General features: G+C 37.8%; 1 protein-coding gene across 1 annotated transcript in view; it reads left to right on the top strand.

The window, feature by feature from the left end:
• TIPARP (TCDD inducible poly(ADP-ribose) polymerase) overlaps positions 1–21,564 on the top strand; it is a 29,536-nt gene extending 7,972 nt beyond the window's left edge. Inside the window, exons 3-6 of the mRNA XM_044770970.2 lie at positions 11,027–11,195; positions 12,558–12,718; positions 18,251–18,529; positions 19,222–21,564. Of these exons, the coding sequence (XP_044626905.1) occupies positions 11,027–11,195; positions 12,558–12,718; positions 18,251–18,529; positions 19,222–19,669 (1,057 nt within the window). The 3' untranslated portion in view covers positions 19,670–21,564. The remainder of the gene's footprint in view (positions 1–11,026; positions 11,196–12,557; positions 12,719–18,250; positions 18,530–19,221) is intronic.
• The last annotated feature ends 751 nt before the right edge of the window (positions 21,565–22,315 follow it).

Raw genomic sequence — 22,315 nt, 5'->3', positions numbered from 1 at the left:
TAAGAGAAAGAGATCCATAAGCAAGAACTGTGTTTGAAGTGACTTTCAAAATGTGTGTCTTGTACTTTAGGATAAAGCAATCCAGTAAATTATTTTTTGTACCTCTTTATGCTGCTATTTACATGTGAAATAAAACTAATTGGCTTCTGTCTGTACTAATCCAGAGAAGTTGCTGGGTCTGTGTAGAGCTATCATGGGAATCAATAGCAATCATTTATTCCCTTTCTGGTTTTTTGTCAATAAGCAGATTAGACTTTTTGAAGCAGCTGGCACCTGGCTTCAGGTTGGGGTCAGTCTGTTCCTGATGCATTTATGGTAATGAAAATAAACCTTGCAAAAAGCAAAGATGAATAACTTAGACAGTTGGAAGAAATAGCTTATAAGTTTATCTGGCCATCCCTAAAATTAATTGCATGATGTATTCATTTTCTCATTGAGTTGACTGTAAAGCTTTTACTTTTTATTGTGAATAAGTAGGAAAAAAGTAAATAGTAACTCCATTAATCATGTAAAACTTCATTCTGTGTATGTGGACTTGCAAAAAATGCAACTTTTAACTGATTAATTCTGCTGTGTCCCTGTAAATCAATTTTGTTAAGCTGGAGTTTCTAGATTTGCGTTCTACCATAAAGGGAAAAGTAAATTCATAAATTCTGTCTGTGCATCTCTGATCTTAGTCGGTGATCCTTAGTTTTATATTGGGTTTGGGGCTGTTTCTAAAGGGTAAAGCAATATGTTGCCCATAAAAACCTTGACACTGCTCAAGGAATGCCACTAAAATCTACCCATTTGAGAGTGTGACTGTTTTCCTATGGCCTCTTTTCTTATTCCCTGATTTGAGACCACCATCAGACAAAGGATTTTGCACCCTTTGTCTGATGGTAGTAATTTTGATCACATTTAAATTAGGGCCTGAGATCCTCTTAACCTAGGTTAGCAGCCTTTAATAATTACCTCTGTCCTGTTTGTGAGTTACATTTGCCTTTTTGTGGAAGGAAAACTTAAGTACATGTGTATGTCATTTTCGCAAAGGAAAAAAATATATTTTGAGTTACAAGATGATTCTTGATTATTCTGGCACAACTTCCTATATGACTGGTTCAGATTGGACACTGGTAAGTTTTGCAAGAAACCCTCTTTGTAAAAGCAGTAGTTTCTCTTTTAAAATAGATCTTGGAGTCTTAAGCTAAAGTCAAGTGAAGATGAGTGATTTTGTATCTTTGGAAGAAACCAGAGTGCTGAGGGTTGAACCATTTTCTGTTTCATTCTGGGTTTGAAATTGTTAGGTAATAGCTTAAGATCTTGGGTTGAACTGTACTTTGCAACACTATAAACACAAACTGTACAAAGGAATAAAATACTTCTGGAGTTCACCATTTCTAGGAGCAAACAAACCACATTTTAGATATGAAGGAACTTCTTTAACAAAACCAAATACTTTTATATTTATAGATTATTTATGGCAGTGCTTTCTAGGGTCCAGGAATTATACTGCACAGACTCACCTCTATTTAAAATCCCTGTGTTAAAACTAATCCAGCTCAACCTCTGACACATTAACTGAAAGCCTCAAATTTCTAATATAGATTTCTTGTTAATAGGGGAATTTGAAATTACAAGGGGTAGATTCTAAAATACATTTTGAAATCTGTGAAAATCAGGGATTTTATGTAAACTGTATTCCACTTATTCAGCTTCGTAGTTTGTTAAGATTTATATTTCATATGTGCAAAAGACAGTATTGCAGTCTTGTGCTAAATATAATCATTTCTGTGATCAGGAACTCAAATTTTAGAAGTTGATGATATTAACAAACTTATGATTGTGAAACTTCCAATTTTCTTTGCTGGTCTAGCCAGTTACTGTTGCTAAGATAAGCACAGAAGGGCGTTAACTAGTTAAGCATTCGTATTTGCCGTGTCCACACAACAAAATGTGTCTGTCTCTTCGATCTTTTTCTGCTATGTGCTGTTTACTTACTGGGAACACCCACTTGACCAGTAAATAACCTTTGCATGGTCATCACAATGAAAGGGTAAGCTCATATGAGAGTGAGAATGCTAGAGTGACTGTTCCCGTTCACATTGTACAGAAACCAGTGATTTGAGAGTGTGTGTACCACAAAATGTTGTGTGAGGAGTGTATTAGAATCCCCTGTGACTAAGTTGTCTGAGAAAGAGTTCATGAAATTTGTATTGTTTATGCAAATGGATGTCCTTTGTTTTGGTGCTATTGCTTCTGAGCATAAGGAATGATTTGTGAATAGTCTTATGTTGAAATACAGCAGTTCTCATGATGATTGGAAAATGTTTAGACCACACTTATAAGAATTTCTCTTTATTACAGTCATGCACCACATAATGACGTTTCAGTCAGTGACAGACTGCACATATGACTGTGGTGTCATAAGATTAGTACCATAGAGCCTAGGTGTGCAATAGGCGATTCCATCTAGGTTTGTGTAAGCACACACTATGATGTTGCACAACGAAGCAGGACGACGAAATCGCCTAAAACATTTCTCAGAATGTAGCCCTGTTGTTAAGTGACACATGACTGTACGTTAATCTTTTTTTTCTTTTTGGATTAAGAGATTTCTTAAACTGTCCTTTCTCATTTAACATATAGCCATAGAATTTGAGTGATCTTCTTTGCTCTAAAGTTTTACCAGCACTGAATGGTCAGTGAAGAAGGGCAGGGGCAGGACCCACAGGTGGTTGTGCTTGCAGGAGTGCCTGTGCTTTCTGAATCTGGCCTGCACCCTGTGATGTTCACAGTTCCTGCAGCTGATCAGGGTGAGAGAGGGCAAATGGCACAGAATACTCTAAATAATTTCCTGCTGCGGTTGGCCTTTGGTTTCTGACTGTCACCTGGCTTCGTTCTTTCGTTTCCAGGCATTGAGAGAATAAAAATAAGCAGAGGAGAAATACTAGGTTTGCCTTCCAAGGTAGTAAAAGAAATCGTTGCGTGGGGCTAGAATGTGGGTAACAGAAGGAACTGTGCTTACTTGCTTTCTGATGTTTGGATTGTCCAAGATGCTGCACACATCAGAAGCATTGTGGAAATAATTACAATTAATGCTTAATTAATACAATTAATTTGTTACTAAAAAATAATTTAGACTGTCTTAATTGATAAAATTGAATCTATTGGAGAAACTTGGCTTTGTAGAATCCCTCTCCCTAGGAGAAGTTACTGACTTAAGACCCTGTTGAGAGTTTTGGGAGTCATAGTTTACAAAACCTAGACAATAAAAAAACTCTCCTAATATGTTTTCTGTAGGAAGTCTTTTTTTTCTTTTCTTCAGAAATTTGCATAAACTCTCAGGGAGTGATGAATTGTCCATATAGTTAGTTTGTAGACATTCAAATCTCTAGTGCTGAGCTTCTTAATCACCTCTGGGTTCTCATAATAAGACACTAGTGAGTATATTTTTAATTTGTTCATTATCTGTTTGTACTAATTCGGGAAAAAGACAAGGCTAAATTGAGAAAATTCTGAACAAAAACCTTTTAAAGGACTTGTTTGTAATTTTAGAAGTGGATCCAGAAATACATTAAGCCAATAGATTGTATCTTCCTGCGAGTTATTAGAGGATATATTTTATGATAATTATCTATAATTAGTATTTCATTTGTGTGAATGAGTTCTGAATTGTTTGAGGTTATTTGAAGACAATTGTTTTTAAGCACTTTAGTATTTACATACAACTGATTTTATAATCATGTAGAAAAGTTTTATAAATAAATATATTTCGGCCCTCTTTAAATGCTGTCAAATTCTACATCCACAGAATTGAATTAATCAGTATTTGTGCCTTGAGTACATGGCAGACATTTTTTGTTGTCTACTCTAAGTTAAAATAGAAACCTCAGTTTTAAAATATTTCACTTAACAAAGGGGATATTTACTCATCTTCATAAAAAAGTAGTAACTGCGTAATTTAACGTAGTGTGAGGCATGATACGCATTTTTTAATCTGTTGTGGACTTTCTGTCCCAGCTGTTCTTGTGGAAATTGTTTCACTTCCTCTTCAGGCCTTGTTGAGAAGTATGTCTCACTTACATTACCTGCTAGGAGCCTCAGGACATGTGACTGAACTTGAATAAAACTTAAGCCTGTATGACATTTCTGATGTCTTCTGGTAGCTTTGTAATAAAAACATAAGAAAAGCCCCACATAACAGTATTTTAGATTTTTTTCCTCAAGTGGATATTGCAGTTTGCTTTTAGTGCTTGCATGGGGTAGGGGACTTCAATCTGTGATATTATTTTTTAGGAGTTTAGGAAACATTTAGAGGTATTCAAATGGCCATATCTTAGTACACAGTTTTTTGAGAATAAACTGTGTTATGTACTTGTTTAGTTCCCCACATGCTTTTGGAGAATATAGAATTACAAAAGCTTAAAAACAGGGTATCCTTTCACTTAGGAAACCTACCTACTTTCCTTTATTCTCCTATCTCTTAGCCTCTTATTTTCATTTCACTATATTCACTTCTAGACCTCTGGACTTTAAGACCATAGATTAGATGTCTTTTTGTTTGTTTGTTTTTTGATGAGGAGAGACTGGCCCTGAGTTAACATCTGTTGCCAATCTTCCTCTTTTTTTTTCTCCCCCCAAAGCCCCAGTAGATAGTGGTATATCCTAGTTACAAGTCGTTCCAGTTCCTCTCTGTGGGATGTCGCCTCAGCATAGCTTAACGAGTGGTGCATACATAGGTTGCACCCAGGACCTGAACCAGCGAACCCCGGGCCGCCAAAGCGCAGCGCATGAACTTAAGCACTCGGTCACCAGGACAGCCTCAAGATTAGATGTCTTAACAATTTGTAAATCAGACATGGTGTTTAGCACACAGATAAATCTGATTCCAGACAGCATCTACTCACTAACTCCCTACCTTCTCATTCACCTGTTTCCAAGATGTCTCAGGAGGGACCAAGGGAGTGGCACACACGGTCAGAATTTTGCCTTATGATGATCATTTTTGTAAGAGTTGGTCCCCAGAAACTCATTGTATCCTAAAGTGGGGAATATTTTTACGTTCCCAAAAATCTTTTGAGGTATTTAGAACCATAAGATAAATCCATGATCTGTTTGATGTTAATTAGAGAATGATCTAAGCCTCAGCAGCCCTGCCTTGATTAGGTCAGGGTCTCCTCAGAGGGGGGCAGATTTAATTGAGAGTCAGCATTTGATTGTTAGCCTGCCCTAACTACTGAGGGCCATATGCATAATAATGTAAACTCCAAATTTTGATTTGTAGGTTTGTCTGTGTCTGCAGCTACTTCTGGATACAAAGGGTGAAAATCCTGTTGTTACCAAGACCCAATGGCATACTGTAGAAGTATAGAATTTTAACCTCTGGTAAATATTGAAAGATGTTGCTTTGTCTGTGAGCATTTATAGATAATTTTTATTGCCCCAATAGCTCTGTGCCATTTGAGTCAATGTTAGCAAAAATCTTAATTAGTAGCAGAATAAATGACAGTTACTATGCTTCTCAAACAGAAAGTTAGAGTACATAGTCCTCTGAAGTCTAATAACTACACTGCTTTCACAAAATATGTTGGTGTTGTATATGCCATGGCTTTGATTCTCATCACCTTGTAACATATTTGAAGCAGTGTATAAGCTGCCAGATATTCCAGCATTGCTAAATGAGTTCTGGAAACATCAAAGCCAGGTATCAAAAGCCAGCTATATTTTGTGCGCCTGTGAAATTTCTTTAGCAGCAGCAAACACACCCCATCTGTCATGCCTGTCTCAAGTCTGTAGCAGAAGAGCCTAAATACTCTTCGTACTGCATTTGATCTTTATCCTTCTATCGTTATGACCCTCCGTTTAGGAGACATTTTCACTTTACATCATAGTAATAAAATAAGAGGACCTATTAAGTGTCTAGTTAGTCCATCTGATTAGGGTTTGTGTTAATTAGTTTGAGGTCACAGGTTTATCCTTGTAGAAACCAGTTAACTCTTACAGGCAGGAAGCCAAGGTTCCGAAGTCTAACCCATCTGGTTAAGACTATACAGATTAGGGTCCAGAAAACTTTATACTTAATTGACTTTCGCTGAGTCCGAGTTCTGTATTTTATTTGCATCATCTTCCCACTTAAATGTGTTCCATCTCCTGCAACTCCTGTCTCATTTAATGGGTTACTATTAGTCCGGTCACCCAGATCAGAAACATGGGACACATCCTGTACTCTTCCACTCCCTTCAGCCCCACATGTAATCATCCTCCTTGCAGTTAGATACTAACTCTTAAATACCTTTCAGATCATCCTACTGTTGCCTCCTTAGTTCTCTATCATCATTTGTTTTGTGCAGTTCTAATAGCTGTAGATCGCTAAGCATAGAATAAGAAATGTTAATAATAAATAAACATGCTAATAAATATTTAGCAAATAAGTGCCTGTCTCTCCCCTTCCCTTCCCCCACCTTCCCCTACCAAAAATAAACAAATCAGTGCATACCACTACTATTGCAGTGACTTTTAGAAGAGGCAAGTCTCAGCCTTGTTGAAAATCCACCAGTGATTCCTACTGCCCACAGAATCAAATCTTAACCTCTTAACCCAGTATACAAAGCTCTTCATTATCTAGCCCCAGCCAGCCTATCCAGTCCAGTCTTATCTCTTATCATCCCCCTCACACACACTTATACTCTGACCTCCCACATGAACTGCATGTGCTGCACGCTCTTGGATCTCTCGTGCCTTGCTTAGTTAGCTTCTACTCATGTCAGTCACTCTGCGTGTAGTGTCCTGACCTCCACTGTCTGCCTGGCCAGACTTAGTTCTCATTTCATCCACTCTGGGACACTTCCCTTGACCACCTTTCCTGACCCCTTTCCCAGCAGAGGTAGGCCCTTTGCCTCTGAATTGTTCCCAGACCACCTTTGTGCCACATCTCACACTGTACCACAGGGTTTGCTGGTCTTTCTCTCCCCACTGACTCTCACATTTTATCTTTTTCATCTTCTTATCCCCAACACATAGCCAGTGCCTAATCAATGTGTTGACTTAAGATTTTTGTTTTAATTGTCATTTCTTTCTTGGTTTCAAACAATTTATAAATAGATTACCTGAAATGGTTACACTCTTTACTGAGCTCCCAAATGCATAATCCCAAGAACCATTTATTTAACAAAGAGATAATGTTCTAATTTCTGTTTTTCAGCAACTATTTCTTTAATGGTTTTGGTTTTCGTTACAGCTCTGTCTATCATTTACATCATAGGCCCTTTTTACTTTCTTTTGAGTATCTGAAATATAATAGAAATGATGGTATGCGGTGCATACTTTCTGACTTAGTGTGGGTGTTGGTGTTCTATGCATTGATAATATATGTTGGAAAATGTTGACTTTATTGGTATGGCAAGATATTTGTTGAGTAGGAAGAGAACAATTGTTATAAAGCATCTAAATTATGAGACTGGGTGTCCTTTTCAGAATTTTAAATTAGTTTTGTATCTAGATTCTTTTATTGGTATGTGTGGTGCTGTGCTTGTTGGTGAAGCATGTGAAACAGAATTGTGAATATTTCATCAGTTCATGTTCATTCTTCCCTTTATAGCAAAAATCAGTAATCTGTTTACAAAATATTTTTCTCCTGATTCATCATGATAGGGTTATTTATTGAGTAATTCAATACTGATTGATTTAGCAATGTGATACATTTAGCCAAATCTAAATCCTACTGCACAGTGGCTATGTCTTACACTCTTACTTTTCTGGCCATCCCTCGGTAGGGATGCCCTTGGGCCAGGTAGGGTCCTCATCTACCAGGATCGTTGCGCCCTGCTTTTACAAAGCCCTCCCCCCGAGTCTCTAGCACTGTCTCTATTGCTCAGTTTTCACATAGCCTGTATTTACTGCTTTGACCCTTTATCACCATCTGTTCAATACTCTAAATTCCTACCCTTAGTTAAGGCTCTGAGACCCTGGGCTTACCTCCTCAGCTCATGGCCTGACATCTCTCACATTGCCTGTTATACCCTGGTTCACATTTCCTTGTCTCTTACGTTGTACCCCTCTTTAGAAGGTTTCCTTTTCCAACTATCTGCTCTGCTCCTGTTCCTCCATGTCCCCACCCTTCTTCCAAGAAGCAAAGTGCTTGAAGAACTCTTTTTTTCTTGTTCTTCCACACAGCCCTTTACTTGTAATATTTCTTATTATTTAAACTGCTCCTAAAATTCTTTCTCTTACAGAAAGCTCTCTTGGATTGATAGAGGAAAGCCACTTACTTTTCCTGACCTTTGTCCATTCCTGGATGTCAGTAACCACCTCCTCTCCCATAATGCTGCATGACTCTTCTTTGTCCTCTCATTCCCTAAATGTGCGTGCCACTGATGAGTTTAGGTTGGCAGATGTACTGCTTCTTTGGTCTTATGTTTTGTTAGTTACTTCTCTCTCGAAGCCCCTGGAAGCCAGGGACTACATCTGTTTAATTCTTGGTGTACTGCCTAATACAGCCCACCATCACCATTGTCACACATACATGGCTTGTAACTGCTTTCTGATAGTAGGAAACAATGGTTTGATAAAGAAGAGTGGTGGGTGTTGAACATTTGGCATCATATTGCATGCATTTTATATTGATGCAGATTGAGGAGAAAAAAACCTTGGCCTTGGATTTTTTAAGCATTCCCTGTTTAAGGAAGAGCAGGTGGTAAAATTAATCTTATAAAAAGATAATTTAATGTTTTTCACATTTGTTGTTTTGTCTCTGTCAAGTCTAGAAAAGCATATTGAAAATCAAATAGAGCTAAAACAGTACTTTGATACATCAATCCAAAGAACAGTTGATTGTAGTAAATTAGGATTTGTTACAGAAATTTCATAATGCCCAAAGGACTGAAATGCGTGGAGAATGTGGCAAAGGCTGCAGTTTTAGATGTCTTTCTCATGCAAATCATTATCTATAAAGTTTTAATAATCAGGCTTAAACAGAAATTGCTAGAGTGATGTCCAGAATAAAATCTGATATTTTAACAGCAAAAAACATTGGCTGTTTATATTATAATGCTTGTTAACATAATGACTGCTGTTCTGAGGACTCCTTAAAATACTGAGGATTTGTTAACTCATTTGGAAACAGCTACTGGGAAATAAAGGGGGAAAATCTGTTTAGAAATTGAAAATGATCTTAAGGGGGAAAAAGAGGTTAGTATCTCTCCGGTCAATGATAACATCAGATTTTCCTAAAATTAAGTGAAAATTGTTTAAAGCAACTTGATGTGGAGTTTAATTTAGGTATAGGAGTTCCAGTTTTCAGTGTTTTCTTTTTTTCTTTAAGAATTTCTCAGAAACATTTTTTTCCTTTTGGGTTAAATAATACTATTTATCATAAATTATTTTAAAGCAGTGTCCAAATGTGGTTTTTGAGCTACATTTTATTGTCTTATTCCCATTTCACACTTAATTAAAATTGTATATTCCTTTTAAGACCACATCCTATTAGTTAGTACTCTTTCTAAGCAAGAAATTAGAGTTTTTGGAAGCTCTGTAGGAATTTCTGAAGGAACGTACTGCTTTTTACAAGTTATGTGCTTCGTGGCACTGTCAGTTGGGTATTTGACTTGAATTTTTTCAGATGGAACCTGATTCGCAAATTATGAACTTTGGGCTGGAGGGTGAGAGATAGATTTTCTTTCCCTGACATTTGCCAGGGGTGTTTATTGAGAGATGTTAATACGTATTCATGGGGAAAAGGGAGAGCACTGTCAGAGATTTGGAAGGATACTTTATAGCCCTGATCATGGTATTTAAATATCTACCTTAGCATATTAAAAGGACTAAGGAGTGGCTGCCATAAGTAAATTGTTTAACTTTATGTAACCAAGTTTTTTCAAACATTTGACCACAGAATGCTTTTTTGCATAGAATACCTATTAATAGTCTTTGAAACAAGTGTTCCAAGAGCAGAGTTTGTAAAGTGTTGCACTAACCAATAAAACCCATAAGCCAAAGTAATATCCTTTTCAAAATCCTAATTTACAGGAAGGCAATAAGTTAATTATTTGAAATATTTGTCCAAACACCTGAATTTCACGTCAACCAGTCGTTCTAAGTGCCTCTGGATCTGGAGTATCCTGTGTGTTATGGACATCCATATAGAAGTCTGTAGTGGAAAGTATGAAGGAATATATTTGGAAACCTAGTCACTCTGCTGATATCTATGATATTGTTTTGATATATTTTATTTGTTATATTTTCTTAGGGAAATTTTGAAACATACAGAAAAAGAGGGAAGAGTACAATAAAAATTTTGTCAGTTACTTAAAATAATGTTTGAAATGTTTCAAACACTAGATGAAGTTCCATTAAAAAAGAAATACAAATATTTCAATTGGACTACCCTTTATAAATTAATTTCTTAAATGATTCTGATTCATGTAGTGGGATTTTTCCCCCAATAACTGAGATGTTTGTAAAGTGCTGATTCAGCAGCAGCAGACTAGAGGACAAAATGACACAAATATTCTAGCTAAACTTGATAATAATCCAAACTATTTTTCTCTTCATGTTTTGCCAAATTTTTCCACCCACAGGATAAAAGATAATATTGATGTTGGGTAGATTAGCAGTACTGGCCTCATCTAGGTTCATTTTATTTTTCCCTTGTTTTCTTTTTTTCCTGTCTTTGATCAGCAAATACTGTGTATTCCTGTATTGGCTTAGGTAAACTGATGGCTCTGAAAAAAAGACAAGCTTAAAGAGAAGTTTCCTTTCTCTGTCTGCTTTCTATATCACCTTCATCATCCTAAGACTGACTCACCAGTGTTTAGCTCATCCCACTGTGGTGGGGAGGGTGGAATTGTGTTGATTGGTTTAGGCCAGTGATGCCATGGGATAGAATCAATCCTAACATAACTCCAGGGCCTGGAAATTTTGGTCATGTTAAGAAAAGTCATGTAGGAAATGCGGAAACAACCCGTAATGTCCTTTTCTTCAAATCAGACACATTTTAAAAATTGAATGTGTTAATATTAACAGTTTGTTTTTTCTTGGGTCTTTTTAGAGGACAAGAATTTTGGGCAGATTTGAATGCCATGAACTTATATGAAACAACTGAATTTGACCAACTACGAAGGCTGTCCACACCACCCTCTAGCAATGTCAACTCTGTTTACCACACAGCCTGGAAATTCTTCTGTAGGGATCACTTTGGATGGAGAGAGTATCCTGAGGTATTTACACAGGTTCTTTTTCCAAAAAGTACCTTTAAATTTTTTTATCTTTCACTGTTATTTTATTCTCCCTTTCCAACAATGACTAGACAGAACCACAAATCAAGGAGCTTATGGATATAAAATTGAGTCTCGTTGATATAAATAACACCTTTCTTGATTTTTCTGAAAATATATTTCTTTACATTAATCTCCTGGAATCCATAAATAGAATACCACTATTATCAGAGAGATAAAATGCTTTCCCCAGTATCTTATACTAAAGAGACCAAGTATTTATAGGGGTCAGTACTCAGACTCAGTGCCTCCTTGAGTAATTTTAATGAGGTAAGCACTGGTGTAACTTTTGACTGTATCTAGCTCCTGGACTTATGTTGGTTGGATCACGTGTTACACTTAGCATTTCAGAAGTCTAGTGGGAAACAGTCGCTCTTAAGCCCCTGGAAGAATACTTGAAAATGTTTCTTGAGCTGTGGTGAGGCACATCAGTCATTTAAAATTCTGTCATATGTGCACATGCATCCTTACTCGAGATGGTAAGAATAAGCCCATCAATCAAAAAGTAAGGTTTTAAAATGATGATGGTTTATTTTGCCTCTGAATGAGAATTCTGAGTCAAGTTTAAACACCCTGAAATGGACTTTAGCGATTGATTTCACATTTCCAAAGATCTGACTTCTTCAATTTGATTAAATTAATTTCCATCGTTACAAAGGGAAAACTGACTTATCTACCTTAGGTTTTCTTTTAAGGCAATAGCAAAAGAAAATGACCTAATAATGTTAATTGCTATAAAACACAATATTGAATTAAAATTTCTGACTTTTTAAAGTAATCACTAGTGTCTGATACCTTCCAAAGAGAATAAGAGGCTGTTTAAAATGTATTCTCAGGATACTTGGACTGTCCCAATGTTTTTCCTCTGAGAGGTTTCTTAGGTTTGGTACTTAATTGGTTTATTTGAACTGTATACACTACCATCTCTAATCCTCTTTTGAAAACCCCCTTCAATATAAACAGAAAAATCTCTAGGACATTGTTAAGGCCTCAAAATAGGATAGAGTAGTTCCCTGGGCCTCACATGTTTCATGAGGTAGAAATCTGTGCTCTTCTGAACAGGGAGCATCTTTCTAGTCTGTATCTTTGCCCCCCCCCCCCCCGCAAAAAAAAATTTTATGTATAAAGGGAATTAATTTGACTCACTGTACTTTATTGGAACTCTTCTGAAGTTAACAGCAAGGTTAATTATTTTTGCTTTTAGTTACATTAACATTTTGCGTATTTAATAGTGATTGTTTCTTGACTTGTTTTTTTTTAACTTGCTTTTTTTCCCCCCTCTATCTTCTATTTTCTACTGCATAGTCTGTTATTCGATTGATCGAAGAAGCCAACTCTCGGGGTCTGAAAGAGGTCCGATTTATGATGTGGAACAACCACTACATCCTCCACAATTCATTCTTCAGGAGAGAAATAAAAAGGAGACCCCTCTTCCGCTCCTGTTTTATACTGCTTCCATATTTACAGTAAGTGTTCAGTGGAAAGTCTCACCTTTACTCTCATTTTATGTAAATGTACAACTGAATGCCAAAGAGAAAAAGATTTTAGTTTAAGAGACTAACTTGGTTATTACCTCTACAGTGTGAAATTCTGAGTTATTCTGTGGGTTTAATTCTTCAAGACTTGGAAACAACTTAAGTGCCCATCATTGGATGAGTGGATAAAGAAGATGTGTATAATACAGTGGAATACTACTTGGTCATCAAAAAAGATGACATCTTGCCATTTGCAACAACATGGATGGACCTTGAGGGCATTATGCTAAGCAAAACAAGTCAGACGGAGAAAGGCATATACTGTATGATTTCGCTCAAAACAGACACAAACGTAGATGTGGAGAACAGATTGGTGATTATCAGAGGGGGTGGGAGGAGGGCGAAAGAGATAAAGGGGCACATGTGCACAGTGACAAATGGAAACTAGATTATTGGTGGGGAACACAATGTAGTCTATACAGAAGTCAAATATAATAATAGACACCTGAAATTTATATAATGCTATCAACCACTGTTGCCTCAAAAAAAAAATCAATTAAAAACAATAGAGTTCAGATAAGATACAATTAACCCAACACTAAGAATGAGTATCCTATTGGATTTTTTGAACTGAAAAGCAGAATTAACATTTTCCCACAGCTGAAAGTAATTATATCTGGAATGAGGCAGAGTTTGCTTTTGCCTCTTTGTGGAAGATTGATTTTTCTGGTGATAACCCTTCTACGTTATGGGACTACTTCCCAGCCCAGGTGAACTGCCAGGACAAGTAGGGAGAGTCCTTCAAGGTTGTGTTCTCCATTCTTTTCCCTTGAGTGAATCTATATGGGAAGAATTCACCTTTTCAAATAATTTGCATTCTCATTTACTAAGTAAGGCCCATCTTCCTGAAACACTCACTAAAATTACCTGTCATACTTTTAGGTTGAGACTGAACTCATCCTTCTCAATTGTCAATGAGCTCTTCTTCCATTTTGCCAAGTGCCACTTCTTCTTTCCTTCTAGATAGCACACTGGCACATCTCCATAGACGCCAAAAGGTAGGGCAGTTACCGTTAGCTTGGCCATCTTTGGAAGTTAGTATCTCTAAGGAAATCATTCTATACTCTAATCAGATTTACCATATTTAGCCTGATTTTTAAAGTGATACTGGGTTTACCTGGTTTTATGAACTTGGGAGGTCTAGAGTAAATATTGGTTGGTCTCTTCTGCTGATCTTTGAGGTAAAGATTTTTAAAGTGATACTGGGTTTACCTGGTTTTATGAACTTGGGAGGTCTAGAGTAAATATTGGTTGGTCTCTTCTGCTGATCTTTGAGGTAAAGATGCTCCTTTTATACTCTTATGAGTAGTTTTTTGTTTCAAGCCCAAACTGTATTTTTCCCAGATCATTATGACAAAATCTTAATGATTCTAATTCTGAGATTACAAAGAGAACATTAAAAACAAAATACAAACAAATAAAAATCTGTGAAATGCTCAGTATCCAAAAGCAGTTTGTAATAAGGCTGATTTTAGAAATATATATTGGCTTGGGGTAAATGTGTGCTTTCTTCCTAGTCTAAGTGTGAAAATTGTTACCTTGTAGGGTTTTTTTAAATTAGAAACTAATAAAAATGCCATTTCTGTGATTTCAGTAGCACAGCTGGAGAGTGTGTTGGCCTCCAGTAGTTAGGAACATACTGTCCTCCCAGTGAGATGGCAGAACTCATTAGTGAGACCGGCACTTTGGCATGCTGAGCCAGTCAAGCGAGATGTCGCTTCTGTGTGACAGTAAGGATGCTCATCATTCAAGTGCTGCATTGTTGGGGGAGTTTACAAGAAGGGTGAAAATTGATTTGTTTCCATCCTAAGACAAGTAATTATGGAATTAGCCCCCCCTTCTTTTTTAAACTTAGGCTTGTTTTGTAAAAGTGTGAACTATAAAAATAGTATAAGCAGTAGTAGAATTAATGACACAAGTATGGCCTTACTATTTATAACATAAGCTTACAAGAGAACAAAGAAAGTCAATGGAAGAAGAGCTCTATTCTCTCTTCCTTTTTCTTTTTAAAATTTCCTATTTTGGTCATCTTGTCTGGAACACAGTGATAATCAGGTGTAAAGTAAGAGCTTAGCAAATCAAAGAGTTATGAGAAAAGAGCAGAGAAGCAGCAGGTTCTCCAGTGTGGAATGGGTGAATGCAGCCCTTCGGTTCCTGTCAGCCCTGGAGTCTGGGGCAAAGGGGCACTGGGACTGGCCACTGGGGAGAAAGGGGAGGGGGCTTCATTCCAAAAAGCAGATTTCAGAGAGACCATGATCTTAGCCAGGAAGAAAGTTTTGTTTTGAAGTGTTAGTAAATGCAAAGAGTCAAAGAAAAACATAGATGTCAAAAAGACCACAATTATCAGGGAATCAGAGATGTCTAAGAATTGGGAATGCTAGAATAGGGTGGGTGGGGTGAGAGGGCTGACTTAATTCATGAATTTCCTGTAAATCTGGCTCTTTTTAAATGAAAGCTTCCCTGCTGCCTTTTTTTTCTTCCAGTTTTATTGACACATGATTGACGTACAGCACTGTCTAAGTTAAGGTGTACAGCATAATGACTTGACATACGAGTATATTGCAAAATGATCACCACAGTACGTTTAGTTAACATCCGTCTCCTCAGAGTTACAAAAAAATTTTTTCCTTGTGCTTGCTGCTTTTTAATGGAGCTGATAAAAAAGAGCTTATTCTTTAATATTCTTAGAATACTTGAGCTGAGGCTGCACAAGCAAACAAATCTCAGATTTAGAGGTTTGGGAGTTCATTTCAGCTGAAAGGACATCTGTCCCATGCAGTTCCTTGTGGTCATGAGAAGGCCTGATAGAATTTCTTTGACTCCTCCCCAAAAAGGATAAAATAAAATTAATTTTTACTTCATTATTGAAGTTGAATTAGGAAATGTCTTTCAAAATGACAAGGGGAGGGAAGGAGAGTGGTAAAAGGTGACCTTAGATTCTGAAAATCCGTCCTTCAGAGGTCCTTGGGTACAAGCTCCACATCCTCTGCTTTGCCTGTCTTAAAGAAGGCTGCTCCAGCACTGGGAAGCACGCAGCGTCATTGGAATACCCATGAGCCGAATACAAACTGAGCAGTAACAAAACTCTCAGAAAATAACTGTGCTTGGAATATGTATTTTTAACTCATGGCAACTAGAGTGTAGAAGTCCATCAGACAGATGTCTATATGCATTTTTATGTTTTAGCCCAATTAGGATGTTGGCTTATTAAAAGTAAGTATCTATGGATAGGAATGGATGCTAACCACATAGGTAAAATCTAATTTAATATCTCAGGAGGGGTAGGATTTATTTACACGGGCTCATCCTTCAAGCATCTATGAGTAAATAATAGAAAAAGGAAAGGATACATTTGAAGCTTTCATTTTATGGAACTAGTTTTTAGGCAGGGGTGATACCAGGAAGAAAAGGAGCAGAGTCTCTTCGGTTGTCAGTGTCGGGTTTTCAGTACAGCTGCGACAGCCTAAAACCGGTTTTGGGCGGAGTGCTTGTGAGAATCTCACCTTCTCCCTCAACCTGGAAACCTCTGTTGGTAACTTCAACCACTGATAATCCTGGAAAACCTGGTGGGCTGGGACTGACCCTCTTTGCAGAGCAAGGATAGAGGGAACAGCTAAAAATAAGGAGCTTATATTCTGTGTTTCCTGCCGTTCCTCCAGAATAGTGATGGCTTTAAAGAGTTACAGACCTTTTAGAATCTGATTAAAGCAGCTGGGTACATTTCTCTTCAGAAAGATGTGCCAGTGAACGGAGGCTCTGGAGAGTCTGTCTGGGCTTTGTGAAAATGCTCCAGAGGACGGGAGCTGTTGTGCCTTCTGTTGTGAAGGTTGGAGAAACCAGCACCCCCTTTAAATTGGCCCTTGAAGTGAAAGCACCCGGTGGATTCTGTAAGTCCTGGATCCACCCAGAACTCCAGCTCTGTCTCACAAAGGGACTTTGAGGCCGGATAAATCATAGGCACAGCTACTTGAAGGGGGCACGGGTTAGAGAAGGCAGTTGTGCCTCTGTAGCTTTTAGCTTCTTATCAAGCCATCTTAAAGGTCAAAAGACTGTGTGAGGTGATGGCGGTGTTAGTGGTGATGATAGCGGGAGTCAGGCAAACCTGAGTTGCAATCCTGGTATCCTATCACTTTCAAGCCTTGTGGGGAGGAAAAAAGATATACACACACACATATATACACATATATACACACACACGCCCACACACATGAATTGTGAAGTACATGGAAATGGAAAGAGTATGCGCTTAGAGACTATCTAGATAGGCCTGGATTCATATCCTATCTCTGTTCTTTGCTAGCTAGGCTAGCAGTTTCTTTATTTGAAAAGTGGGGATAACCAAGCCATCCCTGTTTGTAAAATACCTGGTCTGTAGTATGTGCTTAGTATCAAGTGGCTGTGATTATGAGGAGGGTGATGGTAAGATATGCTCTTGAACATTAGAGACATGTTCACCCACAGTTGTACCTCTGTGTCACAAAGCTCTGTGGAAAATTTCAGTTTCCTAATCCATTTGGCAGACTTTCTGCTTCCTTGTGACCACCGTATGCTGTGAGTGTTACAGTACCCTGGCCCTGAATCTGGGTCTCAGGGTCGGGCTTTCCTTTCTCTCTGTTCTTTCCTTTTTCTCTGTTTTGAAAGTGGCCAAGAAATATGATTTAAATTTAAGCATTTAACTGAGCAGGAATAAGTAACTGATCAAAGCTGCTGCTTATCTAAACTCATCCTTCAAAGTAACAGATTTGAATTTAAAGATCCAAGGATATGCATTCTGGTGTCTGGAGCTTAAAGTAATTAGGTCCATCTTAAGCACACCTAAAACTATGAAATTGGAATTGTGTTGTGGTTTTGTTGTTGCATGTGATACTAAAAAAGAAGCAAATGCCAATTGTTAGCTTTCAATACCTACTCCATGATTTTTGTTTTTATACAAAAATTAAAGCATAAGCTTTTTTATTTTTAATATTTTATATCTCCACCCTGTAAGCTCCCTCTTTCCCACCTACCTCACTTTGTCTCCCCTCACTCTGCACCCCCTACCCCAAATAGCTTTTAGTAATGACATGTTTTCTGCTTAGTACAGCAGAGTTTGAAGAACGCGTATAAATTATTGTTGCTCCCTTGAAACAGTTTCTTTAACCCTATAGGCAAAAGAGGAGTCCAGGATTCAAAAAGTGAAGTTATTTATAAATTGGCTCTTGCTTGCTTGCCTTACAGCAGTACATTCCAGAGTTTTCTCCACAAGGAGAAGGCCAGGAGGAAGCTAATGATAGGTTATCCAGGTATAGGCTGTATTTGCTCTAGGATTTTTTTTCTTTAACAGATAGTATTTTCTATATTGTTTTTTAAACCAGCATTTAAACTATACAAGTTATAATATTAGATACTGCTCTAGAGCAATATAATGTGAAATGTACTTACTTCTGAATGTCTTACATTGACGTTCCTTCCTGTCTTTTCTAGGACACTTGGTGGTGTTCCCACACAGGCTCCTCCACCTCTTGAAGCAACCTCATCATCACAAATCATCTGCCCAGATGGGGTCACCTCAGCAAACTTTTACCCTGAAACTTGGGTTTATATGCATCCCTCTCAGGACTTCATCCAAGTGCCTGTTTCTGCAGAGGACAAAAGTTATCGAATCATTTATAATCTTTTTCATAAGACTGTGCCTGAGTTTAAATATAGAATTTTGCAAATATTGAGAGTCCAAAACCAGTTTCTCTGGGAGAAATATAAAAGGTGAGTCAGCAGTATGAATAAAGTTCAAGAGAGCCTTTTCTTAATGTACCTAATGACAAACGCAGAACATAATGGTAAAGACTTGTGTGGAACTTAGTAAGTTTGTATTTTTTTTCATGTAACTTACATATCCTCATAACAGACCTATAAGTAGGATTATTACAGTCTCCATTTTACAGAGAGGAAACTAAGTCACAGGAAAGTTTGGTAATGTAGCACAGGTCATACAGCTAATAAGCTAATGGTGCTGGAATTTGGACCCAGGCAGTCCTGCACCAGAGGTATGCTCTTAATCACTTTACTATGCTGCCTCTCAAGTCAGCAAACTCACTAACGTAGTGCAAAAGGAAGACATGTGGGTTTGAGGAATCTCAGACTCGAGACACTCAGGTTGGTGGGATTAGACAAGGAAGGCATCCTGAGAAGGTAAGATGTGAGAACTAGATTTGAAATGAAAGAGAAAGCAAGTGAGCAGTTGGTAGAGGAGAAAAGGAAAAGGGGCATTTCTTGTCTGCAGAGGAAAAGATAGGTTTAAACTTTTAGTATGATCTTTGATGGCATTTTGCCCATGATAGTTGCTTTAACATTTCCTCCCCACTGAAACCATAAAGAGAAGTTTATGACTACCTCCTCCCTGTTAAATTGATCTATACCTTCCCTCTTCTAAATTCCCTGTCCACTCTTTGCCTTAGGAAAAAGGAATATATGAACAGGAAAATGTTTGGCCGTGACAGAATAATAAATGAGAGACATTTATTTCATGGAACATCCCAGGATGTGGTAGATGGAATCTGCAAGCACAACTTTGACCCCCGAGTCTGTGGAAAGCATGCTACAATGTTTGGACAAGGCAGTTATTTTGCAAAGAAGGCAAGCTATTCTCACAACTTTTCTAAGAAGTCCTCCAAAGGAGTCCATTTCATGTTTCTGGCCAAAGTGCTAACTGGCAGGTACACGATGGGCAGTCATGGCATGAGGAGGCCCCCTCCAGTCAATCCCGGCAGTGTCACCAGTGACCTGTATGACTCGTGTGTGGATAATTTCTTTGAGCCTCAGATTTTTGTCATTTTTAACGATGACCAGAGTTACCCTTATTTTGTTATCCAATATGAAGAAGTCAGTAACACTGTTTCTATTTGAAAAATCTTGGTACTGCTAAATTATTTGATATGAACTCAATCCAGCATTTGTAGCAGGTTTTGGATGGGTGGGACAGAGTGGGGAACAGCATTGGACATTAATAGAGCACTTTTAAGGCCCATTTTTTTAAGTGCTAGAAAATGAAATTTTTTTTTTAAGAAATACACAAGTTTTAAAATGACCACTTATTCTTTAATTGTTTACTAATTGTTGTTAGTGTACTCAGTGTGGAAAAGACTACAGATTGCTTACTCTTTTCATTCACACATGTACATATGGGCAGCAATGTTATTAGAAGCATTTTAAAAAAAATAAACTGAACAGCCTAACTAATTAAATGTGACTTAGGCCTGGTAGAAGTTTGGCCCAAATGAAATGGAGGCTGTGAGCAAAGGGAGGATTCCATTGATTACAGTGATAAAACTGACTGGAACTGGTACCACTGTACTTATGCCCTGTTCAAAGCACCGCTGCTGTGGTGGAGGATAAGTCCATGAAATTCTGGTGGGTGGAAAGATATTTTTCTGTTTTTTTTGTTTGTTTGTTTGTTTTTTTGAGGAAGATCAGCCCTGAGCTAACTACTGCCAATCTTCCTCTTTTTGCTGAGGAAGACTGGCCCAGAGCTAACATCCATGCCCATCTTCCTCTATTTTATACGTGGGATGCCTACCACAGCATGGTGTTTGCCAAGCGGTGCCATGTCCGCACCCGGGATCCGAACTGGCGAACCCTGGGCCACTGGAGAAGTGGAACGTGCGAACTTAACCGCTGCGCCACCAGGCCGGCCCCAGATATTTTTATTTCTATCAGCAGGACTGAAATGTATCACCCACCCAGAAAGCATCCATGGCTTTGTTCTGCAGAATTTGAGAATTCAGAGTTCTGTTTAGAGGAAGTAAAAAACAAAAAGAACCATTTGTCACCAGCAAAATTTTTCACTAACTACTTACATGAAATGTGATTCTCGTGTTGTTAAACTTCAGCCTTGGGAAACTCAGTCTCTTGCATTATCATCCACTCCAATTTGAAGGAGTTGGGCAGCTCATCTGGTGAAAGCCAGTCTTGAGGATTAGAAGTATTACTTTATTTTAGGGTTCCAGAGCTAGGTCCTGAGTGAAGGTTTTAGAGAAGGGAAGTACATCTGTAACCGAATTCATAAGGTTTATTACCGTACTTTGCACAAGTAGACTCTCAAAAGTATTTGTTGACTTGGACATATTGTTAAAAGCAGTAATCCCATTCCTATGCCTGCTTTGGCAGATGCAGCTGGGTTCCCTGGCTGGCTCTGTATTTTACACTACTTACTTAACAGAAACACAAACTTGGAAATTGTGCCACTGGCGCAGCTGGAGCAGTGTTAGGTGAACATGCTGATACCTTTGTTCAGACAGGTAGCAGCTAGGTACACTTCGCCTTAAGCAAAGCAGATACCTGGATTTACAAAAGCGGAAGTGGTTGTTCACAAAAGAGTTCACCACAGAATTCCCTCAGATGCCAAGCCCTCCTAGTATGTTTGTGGTTATTTCATTTACACAAACTTTTCAGGAACTTCTGCGTTGTTTGAAGCAAGATCTATCTATCCTGACGTCTCAGTGAATCAGTGTGTTCAAGCACTCACCAGGGCTTCCACACGTTATTTATTTTGCCCTAGTCGATCTTGTTTGCTGCCATTGGCATGAGATGGCCAACTGTGGCCGTTACCATTGTTCTTTCCTCAATTATAACTTGTAAACCAGTGAATCCCAATCTTTTTCAAGTTAAGACACCTTACCATTGCTTATTTGATTTTATGAAACTTGGTCTTTTTTTCTCCCTAAAGGAAAAAAAAGCTTTATGACATATTTATTTTTTTAATAAAACTAAGCAAAAATAAAAGTTCTAGTAATTCTTTAAAACTTTTTGTTGTTGTTTTGGTTTCATTTAAGATAACAATTCAACACATAGTGGATGCTCTGTAAAGGTTGGTTGGTTGGTTGAATGAATGTGAGTGAATGACGAGTGAACAGCCCTAACGAGAACCTGCTTAAATTTTTGTGCTCCTGGAATCATCAAGAAAGTACATTATCTAGCGGTTGACTGTAAGTCATAAGAAAAGAGTGGATATTTTGCAGGTAAGTATTTGGAGGAAAGGGACAAGTTTTATATCAGGAAACAGCTATAGTGAAAAATATGAGCAGGTTGTCCCCTTCAACAGATGCTGGAGGAAATATAAAAAGGAATCGTAGAAATCTTGTCAGCTCTCAAGCACCTTAGCTTTCAGCAACTTAAAGTCATATGAATGTTAAACATGAGCATCTGACAGTACTTTCCCCCCAGTGTAATAATTTTTAAGTTTCCACATAGTATTGTATGTTATTTTAACTAAGCAAGAACTATGGAGTCAGTCTAAATTTTGTAATGGTTCCCTGGATTTAAAGCATACTGAAAAGCATTCAGTAAATCCTCCTCCCTCCCGGCACAGCTGTAATTTACACCATTTGAGAAAACTGGAGCTTACTCTTAAACTTTGGTTAAGATTTCCAGGGAGAATCTGCAAACTCCCCAAGATACTCTATTGTCATACAATCCTGTAGACAGAAAGGGGTTTTTTAATGTGTACAATTTTATAAATATTGGAAACCTTTGTAATTATAAGTTCTAAAACCC

Source organism: Equus asinus, chromosome 5, assembly GCF_041296235.1.
Source record: "Equus asinus isolate D_3611 breed Donkey chromosome 5, EquAss-T2T_v2, whole genome shotgun sequence".
Classification (NCBI taxonomy): domain Eukaryota; kingdom Metazoa; phylum Chordata; class Mammalia; order Perissodactyla; family Equidae; genus Equus; species Equus asinus.
Note: the sequence above shows the minus strand (reverse complement) of the source record. Positions and strands in the feature narration are given on the sequence as shown.